The 15,412-nt window shown below is 35.7% G+C and overlaps 1 protein-coding gene across 4 annotated transcripts in view; it reads right to left on the bottom strand.

The window, feature by feature from the left end:
- Positions 1-248: 248 nt before the first annotated feature.
- Positions 249-15,412, bottom strand: part of LOC140057377 (hydrocephalus-inducing protein homolog) — a 48,247-nt gene continuing 33,083 nt past the window's right edge. For all 4 annotated transcript variants that reach the window (XM_072103014.1, XM_072103013.1, XM_072103012.1 and 1 more), the window contains 25 exons: positions 15,193-15,279; positions 13,948-14,089; positions 13,283-13,720; positions 12,762-12,995; positions 12,289-12,394; positions 11,934-12,197; positions 11,455-11,729; positions 11,002-11,277; positions 10,724-10,884; positions 10,037-10,312; positions 9,429-9,792; positions 9,145-9,310; positions 8,363-8,510; positions 8,005-8,212; positions 6,750-6,971; positions 6,164-6,333; positions 5,393-5,864; positions 4,759-4,928; positions 4,491-4,626; positions 3,821-4,114; positions 3,324-3,487; positions 3,010-3,160; positions 2,489-2,719; positions 2,002-2,226; positions 249-1,616 (listed from right to left, as the gene is read on the bottom strand). In XM_072103014.1, the coding sequence (XP_071959115.1) occupies positions 1,131-1,616; positions 2,002-2,226; positions 2,489-2,719; positions 3,010-3,160; positions 3,324-3,487; positions 3,821-4,114; positions 4,491-4,626; positions 4,759-4,928; positions 5,393-5,864; positions 6,164-6,333; positions 6,750-6,971; positions 8,005-8,212; positions 8,363-8,510; positions 9,145-9,310; positions 9,429-9,792; positions 10,037-10,312; positions 10,724-10,884; positions 11,002-11,277; positions 11,455-11,729; positions 11,934-12,197; positions 12,289-12,394; positions 12,762-12,995; positions 13,283-13,720; positions 13,948-14,089; positions 15,193-15,279 (5,866 nt within the window). In that variant the 3' untranslated portion in view covers positions 249-1,130. The remainder of the gene's footprint in view (positions 1,617-2,001; positions 2,227-2,488; positions 2,720-3,009; positions 3,161-3,323; positions 3,488-3,820; positions 4,115-4,490; positions 4,627-4,758; positions 4,929-5,392; positions 5,865-6,163; positions 6,334-6,749; positions 6,972-8,004; positions 8,213-8,362; positions 8,511-9,144; positions 9,311-9,428; positions 9,793-10,036; positions 10,313-10,723; positions 10,885-11,001; positions 11,278-11,454; positions 11,730-11,933; positions 12,198-12,288; positions 12,395-12,761; positions 12,996-13,282; positions 13,721-13,947; positions 14,090-15,192; positions 15,280-15,412) is intronic.

The raw sequence follows: 15,412 nt of genomic DNA on the forward strand, positions 1-15,412 counted from the left end.
GTATTTTAAAATACGCACTTTTCAAAATAATATTACTATGCAATAATATTGCTATATATGCGCATATATTGCTTTATTATCATCTGATATTATCATTTGATATAAATGGTTACTATATGTCTATAAGATGATGATAACACAATTTTTATGCACATATATAGCAATATTATTGCATATTAGTATTTTGAAAAGTAAATATTTTGCCATTTTTTGAAAAATCCCTGTACTAATAGTGCAGGGATTTCATAGAAAAATGCCTAAATTTCGACCTTTTTAAAATAAATGGTTACTATACGTCTATAAGATGATAATAAAGCAATATATGCGCATAATAACAGTATTTTAAAAAGTGCATATTTTGGCAATCTTATCACATCAAACTCCTGTTTACACCGCATTTTATAATGACATTTTATTCTGTATATTTAATCTGATCACAATTGTATTTATTAATATTAATATATTAAATTTATATAATTCAATTACAATTCTTAAATATAAATAACAAACCAAAACAAATTTTAATTACATATCTTTTTCATTGCTTAATTAATTTGATTAAAATTAGATTAGGCATTTATTAATTGATGACACTCAAGGCATATTTGACTGGAAATAGATGTTTCTGGACGGAAACACAATCTTTGTTTATTTAAAAACTATCAATACAAACTGTATATACACTATTCTATTAACGTAAAACCTAAATAAAGCATATTTACAAGGTAAACAGTGTAAATATTAATGTACACTCTGTAATTGTTCACTTTAAATGCTGAATAAAGAAAAATAGAAAACTTGGAATGTGATCATTTCCATATATAATAAAATAATGTCTTAATTATTAATTGGAAGGGTATTATTTTATGTTTGACCAATAAAATTACCACAATAATTGATACGCACAAATGTTTATATTTTTTAAGTAACAGTTTAATAAAAATTTATCTCCAATAAATTAGTCTTCGCAATATTTGTAATGATTTAGACAATGTTTGTAGATCATTATACCTTTTTAAAATGTTATGTTATTGTATTTGTACAGTGCTTCTCATTCCATATTTTTAAACAAATAAAATTATACTTTGCTGTTACATAGTAAATATGAAATTATGTAAAGTTTCTTTGTCCTAAGGTGTCACACCGCGTACGTAATATGTCCAAGACACGCTCGATGCCCCACCGGCAGACCTTGGACATGTCACCAATAGCTTTCCCATTTTTGGAGCCTTCGTACCATCCTGATTGCCTTCAAATGCAACAATAATATTGTGCGTCTTCTTACCACGGATTGTATCCCCGGGCTTACACGAGAATGCTGGATTATCCAATTGGAATGTGAATGCGGTGGAATGTGGGAATACGTTTCGGAAGGGAATTGATGCCGTTGAATTAGCTTTGATAGTGTACGGTCCTTGTGGTTTTGGTGCTATGCAAGTGCCAAACAGTGGGAATGTATATTCACCGGCAGTGGGTGAGCTTACCATTAGCGTGGCACGGGTCTCACCCAGACGGGATGGTTCAAAGGTCACATCTAGGTTTACCTCGGTTCCGCCTCCTGCTGACCCTGGAGCCGCCATCACTGTTTTGTCACAGTGGAATTCATTGCTATCAATCTATTATAAAAAGAACAAATACATCTTGCATTTTAATAGTATTCTTCAATTTCTCTGAACGAGCAGAATCATCTAGAAAACGTGAAGCAATGCAAGAGTAAATGTTATAACACACCTAAGTGTACCCCTCACATTTGATTGGTTGATTATATTATCACATGTCAGTATTAGGTGGTACATACATTGTACGTTCAAGCATGGAGGTATCTTTTTTATACCTCCACGTTCAGCAGGTTTTTGTAGGTAAGGTTGGCGATTGTTGAATGTGTACAACGAGGCATTACATTTTCCAACTCATAAAAATATTCTCTACATTTTACTCATTTAAACATTCATTATTTGTACACAATATCAAAATAACAATAGAACCATATTGTTCCTATACCTTGCATGTATACTCAGCCTTGACCTTGGCGTAGTTAACAAAGCGTGCAACTTGTACATGGTTGCCTCCAAGAGCAGACCGGAAATAGACAGCTTTCTCTGGGCCTGCAGCAGTAGCAGTCAGCTGCAAGCTGTACTGGTAAAGGCCTAATTCAGCACTCGTTAGGGTCAGTTTACCTTGAGTTGAGCCGATCTTAAGTGGGAGGTACTCAAACACAAGGCAACCCTGTAATTCAATCAACAATTTAAAAGAAAATGTAAAGATGACACTACACATTTTGCAGAAATAAAGAATTTATGCTTTAAGATCATTGTTTTTTTGGTCTTAGAGGTTTATAAGCTACTTCTCCATATTTCATGTTGTAAAATACAACAAACCTACATTAGGCAGCTTCCAAAATATACCTAATTTTCCTTTCTACACATTACAGAGATACACAAAAAGGATTTTTCAATTAAACTAAAAAAAAGTTACCCAGACTTCTTACCTCAGACTGTGGAGGAATAACAAGCTGTGTAGGCAGCATAATATCTGGTGACTGGCAGTTAGTCTGAAAGGTTACAGAGACAGCTAATGGGTTCTCCATCACAATGGTGTTAGACGTTGTCAATCGTACCGGAGTGGTCATCTCAATGGTGTTGATGATGTCTGGTGCAAGGCCTTTGAAAGTGATGTAGTAAAACTGGAATTCGTTCGTCTGTTCATTCTTGAAAAGAACCTATAATGAATAAAAAGAGTATGTCATTTGGTGTATAATATTGTATATACGGAGTAAAACAACGACATGTTGCTCACAGTATTGCTTCTGTAACATGGAGCTGATATGGGTGTTAAGAATGAACTGAACACTAATAAGTAAGTATAAGTAATTGTAAAATACTGTCAGTGTACATTGGTAATAGCATAAGAGAGTGTTCACTATAACAATTAATTAGTCTGTATATTATGCACAGGGTATGTAGGAAGTAACAAAAGCAGTTATTGTTCCTTATGTACAGTAGTCCGTACCTTGGCAGCATAAGATGACTCTTTGTGGCAGTAGAAATTCAGTTTGTACTCTCGCTTAGCTAGGCCTGGTACATCAATGTAGTCTAAACCCTTAATGGTAGTGGCTGGGTCTAACTTATCTGGTTTTATCATCTCTATGTAAACCTTGAACCTGCAAGAATAAGAACATATAAGATGCATATTTCGGCGTTCAGATGGGACAGAAATTCGCCATTGCAATGATAAAAAACTTTGTACAAAAGATCATCTCCCAAAGTGCTGATCATTTTTTCCTGTACATTCTGGGAGATATTTATACAAATCAATTAGTTTACCTCTGGGGTCGTTTCAACCAGTTTGACACAGCCAATAACTCTGTGTAGTGGGTCTTGCTAGGAACCTCTCGTTGTATGTTACCAGCTGGCTTTGGTGCCTCTGATACACCTGTAAGGTTGTATAGCAGACCATTGCCATCTGGGAGTGCAAAGAACACAGTGCCCTGTAAAAGAAAGTGTAAATTGATTGACTGACTATACTTATACAAGTCATCCAAAACTTTTCTAAATTTACATTTTCTATTCATTCACTAAATGAATGGAACTGAGGGTGCTGTTTTATCAGCATCTTATTTGGTCTTTTAAACTTGCTCTTTTAAACACAGAAATCATTGATGGGCGTCGTTTCTACAATCAAGTAAGTGAGTAAAGTAATTAAAAACAACAAGATCATAAAGAACACCTGTATGTCAAATGGAATGCCTTTACCAGACCCTACAGAATAAGTTTAAACTCCAAGTCTGAAGCATTTCTTTCAACAATCAAAAACAACTTACTGTATGCCTTTTCCCTTCATGTGTCATAATCAATGGTCTATAAGTAACCTCAAACGGTTTACTAGACTGTGCCTCTATTGCGATGCTCTCTGCTCCTGACCAATGTTCTCCTTCGATAATCGGTTTAAGCTGCCAACGGCGGTTTGTACGATTGTGCAAGTTAAGTGAGCGTGTGTCTTTTACACGTACATGTGTGTTGAAGTGCAGAACCTCTTTCATCGGTGTGCAACCTATGCACATTCCAGTTAGGACGAGCTTCAACGGTTTGCCACCCTCTATGTTGCAACGTAGTTTCTATAGATAACAAACAAAACAGAAATTGTATTCTGTAATATAAGTCTTATTGAGTCAAAGGGCCTGCAAACCATGGCAAAAATATCATTACACATGCAAGGAACATCTCAACAATAGTTCAGATGTGGAACAAGTTTTCTTGGATAAGGATATTTTAACTGGAGGTCTAGTGACACCTGTTGCAGTGAAGTTGAACATATTAACATAGAGTATTTTTCAAAAGAGTAAAAAAGCTTCTGGTACACCATAGCCCTGTCAAAAGGATGACTGAAGAAGTGGCGACCTCAGATCAGTTAAGCTAACTAAGATTGTTTAGATAATCTCTGATACGTCCTGATATGAACATTATGTAGAATGAACTAAATCTAAAACTTACATCATATCTAACATCATTACAGAGTTCTTGTGGCTGGAAGATAATCTCAAATGAGACGGTCATACCAGGAGAGATGTATCCTGCAACAGGACTAATGCTGAAGTCTGGTGCAAACTTTTCAAGGTTCCACTTAAACCTGGAAAATAGACAAATATGATACATAACTTTAATAGTTTCAAAATTACCATGAAACATTCTTGTTAAGATTATTATTCTTTTGGATTATTCTGTATTTCTTTACAATATGCAAATGATTTATTTGACTTACGCTGCTCCAATGTCTCCAGTGTTGTACATCAACAACTTTCTTGTGGTACTGCTCCTCATGGATACAGCTCCAAATGGTATGGAATCCTGGTCTAGAGTAATCTCAATGCCCTGACAGGATCCATTAACAACAAACAAGGGTTGGGACAGTCCTTCACATTCCAACATCACCTAAACAACATTAAAATATTTCATATAAGTCCTACCTACTGATAGCCATTGGGAGACATTTAATATTAAAGAATTGATAGCTATTGGGAGATATTTAATATTAAAGAATTGATAGCTATTGGGAGATATTTGTTTTCAACTTTTAGTTGTGCAACACTGACATAAGATACACTTCTATTGGTGTATGGCAATTTTATATAAAATATCTCATATAAAAAATATAAATATATTATTCAAAGAATAACAAGATACATATTAACAAATACACATTATTCTCTGAGTTGTGCAGGCAATATTTTACCAGTTCATGAATTAACACCATGGTTTGTGAGATTTTGATGAACCCATCGTTTCAGTAATAAATTATTACGTCTATGGTTTTTATTCTTTAATTTCTGGAAATATTGCCTGCACAGCCAGGTTCATTGGTCCAGAAGAGAAAACAAAACTATATAATTAATCACCTCTTCAGTAAATTGCGGAATGCGACACTTTGGAGTGAACAGCATTTCAAGATCGTATGTTCCTCCTTTTGGTTTTAACGTGATTGAATGACTCGGTGCTAGCATTAACACGTTAGGCAGCTGCTGCAGAGCTTGGCTAAATGGTGTGATGACTACATTGAAAGTAATCGGCGCTGGGCTTTTGTTAACAATTGGTATGGTCTTCTTAACAGCTTTTCCGATGCGAAGTGCCCCCAAGTTTAAGTTCTTATCTTTTGGATTTGCTACCTCAACTCTCATCTCTGTGCCATGACCGAAGATTTCAATGTTTTGCCGAGATAATCCATTAACTTCAAATGGGATAGTTTCATGATACTTTGTTGCATCTCGTGGGTAGAAGGAAAAGTGTACATCGCAGCATTGGTCAGGCTGTAGAACCTGCGCACTAAAGTGTACATCCAGGAATGAAGTGCTGGTGTAATTACAATCAAGGCTACAACAACAAAAAATAGCATAATTAATCACTCATCACGCAAATTAATGATTCAATTCAAGTTTTTATAAGTACAGGATAACTCAATAAACCGATTTGCTGTGGATTTCAGGTGAGGTAAAGGTCACCTCTTTAAATAAATGGAATTGACTTTATATAAAAAATTATGATGCAGATGAGGACATCCCTTTAAAATGGAACTGACTTTACTTAAACAGTGAAAGAACTAATTTAAATAAAATGAAATAAAGGGTGAGGCCTGTCCTCTACTAAGTAGCTAAATTTATGGGTTACTGTACCTTATATCTTTGTTATCCTTGTTAGTGATTGTCAAGAGTACTGTGTGTGTTGGCATACCAGCGCGGTGTATGAAACACGGTCCAAAGTCATGTCTGGTAAATGAGAAATGTAAGCTTGGTGACACACAACTGCCAACAATACTGATAGGGAAGCTTGGTCCACTTGCCACCTGAGAAACAATAGACATTTGAAGAGTGTAACAATCAAGTAGAAAGCATGAATTAACATACAGTATAAATCAATATTGGTTCAAGACACTCCTCAACCGTGTTAGAACACTTCCAGCTCATAAGCTCTTAAAAAGAATCCATGCATCTTCGAAAAGACTAGTGAGTTACCCCAGTGTTCTAATCCATTACAGCCCTTTTAGGCTAACAAAACTATCAGTTGAATCAAGTTGTTACAGAAACTACAATAGTGGGATGCAAAAGAAACTAAACTAATATTTGTTAATGTTAATAAATTAATAAGTCTTCAGACGATTTGTAATTGATTTAATCTACTTAATAGCCAATTAAATCATTCAGGAATATTTAAGTCTAATTTTTTAATTACAGTAAAATATAATAACCAAATTAAATTTACCTTCAGGAGAAGTTCAATTCCACTAAGAATAGTAGTAGCTGTCGGTTTGAATGTCAGAACACACCGTTTGCGATCATTACATGACACACTGCCGTTCTCGGGGTTGATAAGTAAGTTACGTGCAAATTTTTTTCGAGACGTTAAACTCCATTCAAAATCAAAATTGAATTTGCCAGAGTTGATAATGAAGAAAGAGCGCACTGCTTTTTCATTGACTTCAATCTTTAAAAAGGAATAACGACATTATTTGTAAAATGCTCTTCTAAACATTAATACAAGAATAAAATGTTTTGAGTGAGGGGTACAGCATAATGGTTAAGCCTGTTTTCCTGTCGACGTTAAGTTACGTTGAGTTGCGTTGAGTTGACATATTCAACGATTTAACAGGAAAAGGGGGTAAAAATTAACGTTGAAAATCATTAAAATCTTAAATCGTTAAAGTTGAACCGAGTTCAACTTTAACGATTACGATCGTTACGATCGTTAAAACTGGCCAATCAAATGGTCCACAAATTACGTCATTGCAGTTTGTGAAAAAATAGGTACGCGCTGACAATTCTTGAATGTTTACAACGCGACGATGTTTTTCACCTTTTTTGTACACTTTTAAGGTCTGATATTTAAAAAAAACAAGTGAAAGTTAAATTAAATTATAATATTAAACCAATTAAATTTAATGTTTGTCTTTAGTGTAAGCCTAGATTAAGATATCAACGAAAGTATGTCCTAGGCTGGGTTTAAGCATCAAAACCCGTAACTTTTTCAATTTTCACGCGGTCCCGGCTGCGCGTGGCCGGCCTTAGTTTTGCAACACTTCACGTCCGCGTGTCCCAGCAACGCTCGAGAGAACCAAGAAACTATGAACGATCGCGCAAAAATGTGTAAATATTAGCGGTGCGACTCGATCATCGTCATCGCTATTTTATTTTCAACTTCAACGATTTTAAACTCAATGCAACTCAACGTATTTCAACGTTGACAGGAAAACAGGCTTTAAGGTTATACAAAAGGTACGAGACATGTCTGTGCCACTATTACTTGTACCCTTAGTCAAATTGCATATACATCAGAGAGGTCCTGTGTAAATACATTGCACTTGTGTACGATAAATTATTTGGTACACTGTTTGTGTTTCCCTGGTTTGCTGATTATGATTCTGTACTTGGTCCACATGAGAAAAAAAGATCTCCCAGTACAAAAAAGAAATAAATCAAAAAGTTAGAAATTTAATACTCATGTTGTCAGAGCATACTACCTCTCCAAAATTAATCTCATTGAGTCCTTTTGATGTCAGTTCAACTTTCTTGCCATGAGAGTCTTCACAAAACAATGTAGCACACATTGAGTATCCTTCAGCTTTTATGTTCAACTGGATCGGTAGTGTCTTCTTACGAATGCTAACTTTAAGGTTAAAGTTCACTTCCTTTTGTTCACGAGGCACAAAGTGTACATTAATGGGTATCCTATAAATAAATAGATAATGACATTTAAATATATTTGGGGTTGTATATCCTACTGGTAATACATTTTACCTTACGACTCAAATTCTTCTTTCTAAGTAATTATATAATTGGTATAAAAATAAACACATATTTATATGTAGTTCATCTTACTTTGCATGTGCAGGAATAGTTCCATCCATTGGTGTGACTGTAACAAATGATGAGAACCCTTCAGAATGGCACGAGGTCTCATCGATGGAAAACTGGAACGGTTTGTTCTCATTGTTGGTGAGGTATACAGTTTCCTCGGCAGCATTACCTATTGAAAGAAAAATTAAGTTTTGTATAACTATGACAAGATGTCCAATCCCAAACAAATTACGATCTTGAAGTGAGCTATAATGGATCTAAGGTCAATATTCCTCCAGTTATTCTTATTTGTGTCGATTCCTACTCTTTCCAAAATGCACAGGGTTCTTTTTAAGTGCAAGTCAGACTTTTTATGCGAGAAGACTTTGATTGATCAGTGGCTGTGATGTACTAATACACCGGGGTAACCCCCTACTTGTCTCAAAAGATGTACTAGGTTCTTTAAAATGCACACAAGCTAGATGTGTACACTGGACCTACGGTTTATAGTCTTTATCCGAGAAGACTCGTTCTACCACCAGAACCATGGAGTGAGTGAGCCTCGAACCCCTACCGATGTTATGGCTACATAATTACAGTTCCACTGTCTTAACCGCTTGGCCACTCACTCACTCATTTAACCGCTCAGGCCACTCATCACTCATTTAACCGCTCGGCCACTCATCACTCATTTAACCGCTCGGCCACTCACTCACTCATTTAACCGCTCAGGCCACTCATCACTTCTGGTTCAACATATTAATGTAGAATAGCATACCAACCCTATTTCTGAAGTCTTCACAGATAATTCATTTTGGTCTTACCTAATAGTATAGATCTAAAGTTGATATGAGATCTATCCATAGATATGGCTGGTTCTCTTGCATTGCCTACTAACAGGAATGGAACTGAAATATTCTGCTCTGGAATGCTGAACCTCCAGAAGGACTCAACAACATCCAGTTGATTTGGGATAAACTCAAAATATATCTGCAAAATGAAATATTGATATTCAAGATTGTTTGCTTGCTAGTTTATTCATGTTTGAATGGAATGGAACAATGTTCATATATTGCACAAAGAAACGGCAACAAGAAGGTCTACTGACCTCATACTTCTTTCCTGGATTGACAAATCCATTAGGAGTCAAACAGTGGAATACATCTGGCTCTTTTGGATCCGGCTCATCTTCACATGTCCACAGGAAGTTGTATCCCTGACACGTTGGATTCACAATGAAGAAGTTCCGTGGATTCTTCACATTCACACCAGTAGAATTGAATTCAATCACTCTTGTATTGGGGTCAAGAGTAGCACCTGGTGGTGCTCCTCCAGGACCTCGCAGCTCTGGATTACGTCTGGCGCTAGTGACGTAGTCAGAGTCTTCTAGTTCAAAGTGACAGAATGGCATTACACTTTTGCCATGAACAGCAATCACTGGTCCTTGCTTACCAGGTTCCAAATTTGGAATACTACACACAGAAAACAAAATCACATAATAATACTGTAAATATATAAAAGTAACAAAAAAAGAAAATTTTACAAATTACACAAGAATAACAGTGTGTGAGTAATAGTACGGCATTATAATTTAGTAGTACTATTTTCTATCTTACTGTGGCAGAGACATAATTGACAATGGTAAGCAGTATCATGTGCAGTAATCTCTCATCTCATAAAAATACAATGACCTCTGAAAAAACCTGGCAAACTTACCGACAGATCAGCCTTCCTTCATGTTCCTGGACATCCAATGGAGAAAAGTTTATGTTAAAGTTCTGTTTCTTGCCAGCTGGAATGGTTCCGACATCTGGTGTAATGGTGAATGGAAACACGTCTGGGACATCTGACATGATGCCAGTGCTGCAACGTGATGGTAGTCTCATGTGGTCCTTATCAGCAAAGCTAACTGATTTCCTCTGAGCAAGTTCTTCCATAACTACTTGCCAACTGTAGTCAAGCTGAATGGAACCTTTGTTGGCTATGAAAAATCTAGTGACAATTCAAAAGAAAGAGAATGGATCTTGTAAAAAATGTTTAAATCCAGTCCCAGTTCATATGCAATAATACTCTTGACAAAATTCAATGAATAATGAGGGGTTGCAATAAATCCAGAATGAGAAGGGTTGTGTAATCCCAAAAAAGCAGCCTGACTTACACTACAGGGTAGTCTACTTTACCAAACTGTTTGCAAACTCTGCGTTTGCCACTGTTTCTTTAAACTGTCTCTGTTAACTGGGTTGCTGAATTCCCAAACCTCCGCAAACCAGTATGTCAAGAAGGTGCATGGCCTAACCTCTGCAAACTTTGCCAACGTTTGTAAACTGGTCTACACTGCCAAAATCTTTTTTTTTTTAAAGAAATTATTTTGTAGTTATACAATCTTGAGTCAGCAAGACTTACGTGTATACTCTAGTCTGAAACATCAATGTGTCCTTGAAGTTGACTACATCTGGCTTGCATTTGAATTTTGCATAATCAGAGTTTACACTGACACACAGTTCAATATCACGACTGGAATCTTCCATTATTGTATAGGTGGGTTCTGGTTCAGTTTCTATTACCTAAAAAGCAATTAAATGGATTCATAATTTTCATAATAAAATAATGTAGCAAAGTAAGCCAATTTCTATCATACATCATTGGGTGGTTTTCATTACTTCATAAGAAAAATAACCAACCTTTTTCTTTGAAGGCTTTGGAGCTTCCATCATCTCCTTCCTTAACATCTCTTCTTCAGATCTCTCCTTCTCCATTTGTTCTTGTGCAGCTGCTGCCGCCGCCGCAGCTGCTGCAGCACCTCTCTTGTTCTCTTTCTTTCCTTCCTTCTCATCCTTTTTGCCATCTTGTGTTGACTTGGGACGGTTGACCCCTTCAGCAGACGTGTTTGGTCGAGTAGGAATCTGAGAGATGTCAACCCATTTGACAGTTCTCAGACGATCATCCCAATCAGCAACCTAGGAATGTTATGAAAATGATTAAGATATACAAATGTCTTGTGTCTAGTATTGCTAAAATGGGAACATTTCAGCATATTTGGGATCTTCTGAATCAGTTATATACAGTTGTTGTGGAGTCTCATAGAGAATTACAAGAATTATTGTACTTTATACCTCGTAGAACAAAATATGTACCTGGTCTATTGGTTTATCAAATTTAATCTTTGATATTTTAGAATTAATTGTTTCATTCTGCAAGGTGATTGGTTCATTAGTTTTAAAAGTAATAGCAACATCTTTAGCACATCCTGCATGTAGGTGACCAACTGCTGGTAGAAATTTCAGTTGTGGATGTTCTGGCCATTGGAAGCGAACAGTGTCTGTCTTGCTGTGATTGGTCATAGTGAAAGTCAGCTGACGTTGTTCACCGATGTGGCAGTCTCGGAAGTGGATTAGATTAGATGGTGCCGCTGAAATTAATGTTTAGAAAGGGAAATTTACAAAACAAATATAATTTCCATCATAATCATAAAGATGTGCAATCAGAACCATTTTGATGTATTTATGGAAAGGTTGGTGACAGCTTGACATGAAGTCTTTAGGTCATATAAAAGTTCATTTAGTCCACTTTGAATGTATAAAGTGCATTGGTAAATACAAACAAATATACCCACCTATCACTTCCTCATCTCCAATAAGATTTTCAATATCGTTATCATCAATGTAGCTATGTATATTGTCCAAAGTAATCTCATCTTGATAGCCTTCTCCAACCAGCTGCACTATTGTCTCCTCATACTGATTGTCCATTACAGAGACCCTGATGGTGGCAGCACATCGGACTGGTTCCGACGGCTTGAAGATCACATCAAAGTTTGCAATCTCGTCTACACCGATGATTACTGAAGCAGTGTGAGGTCGCTTTACTGGTATTTCATCTGTAAGATACAGTATGAGTTCATATATGATACATTTATTCTACAAATCAGAAACAACATTGTTTTTACTCTTTTTATTTAGAATACTCACCATCAAATTCTGGGTTGTAGTCTGAAGCTAGTGGGTATATCAGGTTGGTATCACCACATGCTTTAAGAATGAATGAATTATCTGGGCTATCCAGGTCAATGTCAACCTATAAAACAAATAAGTGTTCACTATGGGTAATTGTAATATAACTGCTGGTTGTTTTAGCATAAAAATGACGACGATCTGAAGTTGAACACTCATCAATTTAAATCAATTGCTGAATTTACAAAATAAATAGAAGGCACGTACAGTATGTATGTCAATAAATAAAATACACTACTTGGTAAGGCTCAATATATTTCATGATAATTAACAATGTCCAAGAACAGTCTATGAATTACATAATGTTTGCTCCAGTATTTACAAAGTTCAAAGTTACATTGCTAAACTTTACCCTAAACCTAAAGTTACTTAGTGTTACTTGTCCAGCAATAATTGTAACATTGATCAAATCAGGAATTCAGAACACTTACCTTACTTGGAAGTGTTCCCTCATTCTTTAGTGAGAATGGCAAACTTTGAGTTCTTTCAACAAGAATTTGTGAAAATAGCAGTATAGGATTGCCCTTCTTGTTGCGAATATTAGGCTTTGCTACCGTGATCCTAGGTAGGTTCCCTTCACCTTGCACCTCAAAGTTCAGGTTCTTCTGCTTGGCTTGTGCCCCGGACAACCCATCAACTGCAACTTCAAAATTCCCTGTGTAGGTCTAATTAAATTTAAAATAAATGAACAATTAGTCCCATAATTTGTTAATTTGTCAACTTTTTGTTCATTACAGTAGAGTGAATTATATTAGTGTACTATTAAACATTAAGATTAGTGCTTATTGGACTTATTTCTAACCAAATGCGATTTCCTGCATTTTTTAAGATGCAAACAATAACAATATCATCCAACACTTTAGTAATAGTATCATAGATCATAATCGGTTTACATTACTGCTAGGTTAAAAAGCTAAGCTACAGTACACCACTATAATCTCAATCTGCCTACCTGCATAGATGGAGGTGAAAACATCACTTCAGCATACACATGGCTGTGTGCTGGAATGCATGCCCTGCTAGGCTCAACTTCAAATATATCTTGTAGTTTGGATGATGCCTTGAATGAATTCAACTTACAGGTGAACAGAACATCACAAGCAATCTTATTACGATTCATAATCTTAAACCGTGCTTTAGACCTTCGTCCGACCAGAACATTTCCAAAGAGGAACCGGTTCTCGTCTTCACCATATACACCACCACTCTCCATACCCAACTGATGATTGTTGAGGAATACACTAAGATTTTTGCAGATACGATGCTCTTCAAAGATTGAGGTGATATCCACAAGGTTGATGCCTGGTGTGCAAGCTTCAGCAAGCAACTTGTAAGGTATACCTTGAGGGTTCTGTGTTGGGTCACGGTCGTGTATGTCTATGGCAAGATCCTGCAAAGAAAGTGATCATAGTGGTGGCTAAATGAAAATGTATGTCAGTAAAGAGGGTGTTTATTTTTTCAGTCTTAGCCAAGCAATCAACCTGTATAAAGACTTGTTTGTCATGCCATAACCTGGGAATACACTGTGAATACTCCCAGTAGTAGTTTGGAATGGTTACCACTATCAATTTCTTGTCTGAAAAAAAAAAAGTAAGATTTTAATGTCTGATATCTCACCTCGTCACCTTTGCCTTCCGTCTCAGCCAGGCAATCTACCTGTACGATGACTTGATTACCTGGTAGCACCATGCCATACGCTGGGTAGACATTGAACATTCCCAGTTGTAGTCTGGACTGGTTGCCACCACCCATGTCTTGTCTGAAGATTAAAAGTAAAATTATGTTTACGAAATTATTAGTACAATACAATAGGAGATCCAATACAAAATACATATAAAAAGAAGCAACAATAGTTTTGGTAGTTTTGATCAACATCTTTATGCCATGGTGCTGCAATGAAAGCAGGATGAGTGAGCTTCTAGCAAATATTATGTCATCGTTTAACAGCATTTTGAGCATGTGTACACTTCAATCATCAGGAATTAAAAAACAGATGGTCATTATATGATTATGGTGAAAAGGGAGATGACGCAGAAAGAAAAACGGAGTGAGGGAAAAAGGGAGATGACTAGGTGAAAAGAGAGATACTTAAGAGAGAAGGCCAAGGGAAGAAGGGTAAGATCAGTGAAAATGGTGGTTGAGAAGGAAGGTTTTAGGAAAATCTACAGTAGTATCATTTTTCTAGTTTATGCAGTAAAGTGAAGATATTTCAATCCAATCAAATCTCATGCACAAAATTATTTTTAAAATGTCACTCTTGACTTTTGTATTTGTATATACAGTAAAAACTAAGGTTCATTTGCATTTTTTGGTAAACTAAAAATATAAGATGCAGCAACATCAAAATTATATATAAAGTATATTTTAGCATCAAACAAGTAAGATTTAAATGGAAAACCAAAATGAAAAGAGTAGCTTTTTCGTTACGAATTCAAAGGATAACATTTGAAAATAAGGTGTACATTCATTGGTTAGTTTTAACAGTGTTAGGTTTAAACAGTCAAACAAATTACCTTGTTGATAATCTTTGGGTACAATGGAAAATATGACAAAGTAATGTATTATTAGTATTTATAAATATGAATATCATATTTTGTAACATATATACAAAGACAAATCTTAAAATTTCACAAAAGGTTAAATGTTTCTTTAACTGTAAAACATAAAAAATAAAACACCAAAACTCATTTAACAAGCGTGTTTTAAAATAGAAACCCATCTAAGCCAAGAATTACAAAGAAACCCCAAGTAAACAACAAACTCAAGTATTACAAAAAAAATGTACAGTACTACAAAGAAACCAAAAAAAAAAAACAAGAAACACAAAGACTTTTGATTTACAGGTGCTGTTATCTTACACACCTCATTGAATCAGCACGTTTAGGCTTGGCAACTGAACGACCTGAGCTAGAATCATCCCTAGATTTACTTCGTTTTCCACCAGGTGGTCTGAAAGAACACAGCATTATTTTAAAATCTGATTTACTCTTCTCTAGAACACACTAAAAGGCAACAAGATTACTCTTTGTATCACTGACAATTCAGAGGAAAGTGTTGCAGGCTTGAGCATGTGCCTTACTTA

Source organism: Antedon mediterranea, chromosome 8 (assembly GCF_964355755.1).
Source record: "Antedon mediterranea chromosome 8, ecAntMedi1.1, whole genome shotgun sequence".
NCBI lineage: Eukaryota > Metazoa > Echinodermata > Crinoidea > Comatulida > Antedonidae > Antedon > Antedon mediterranea.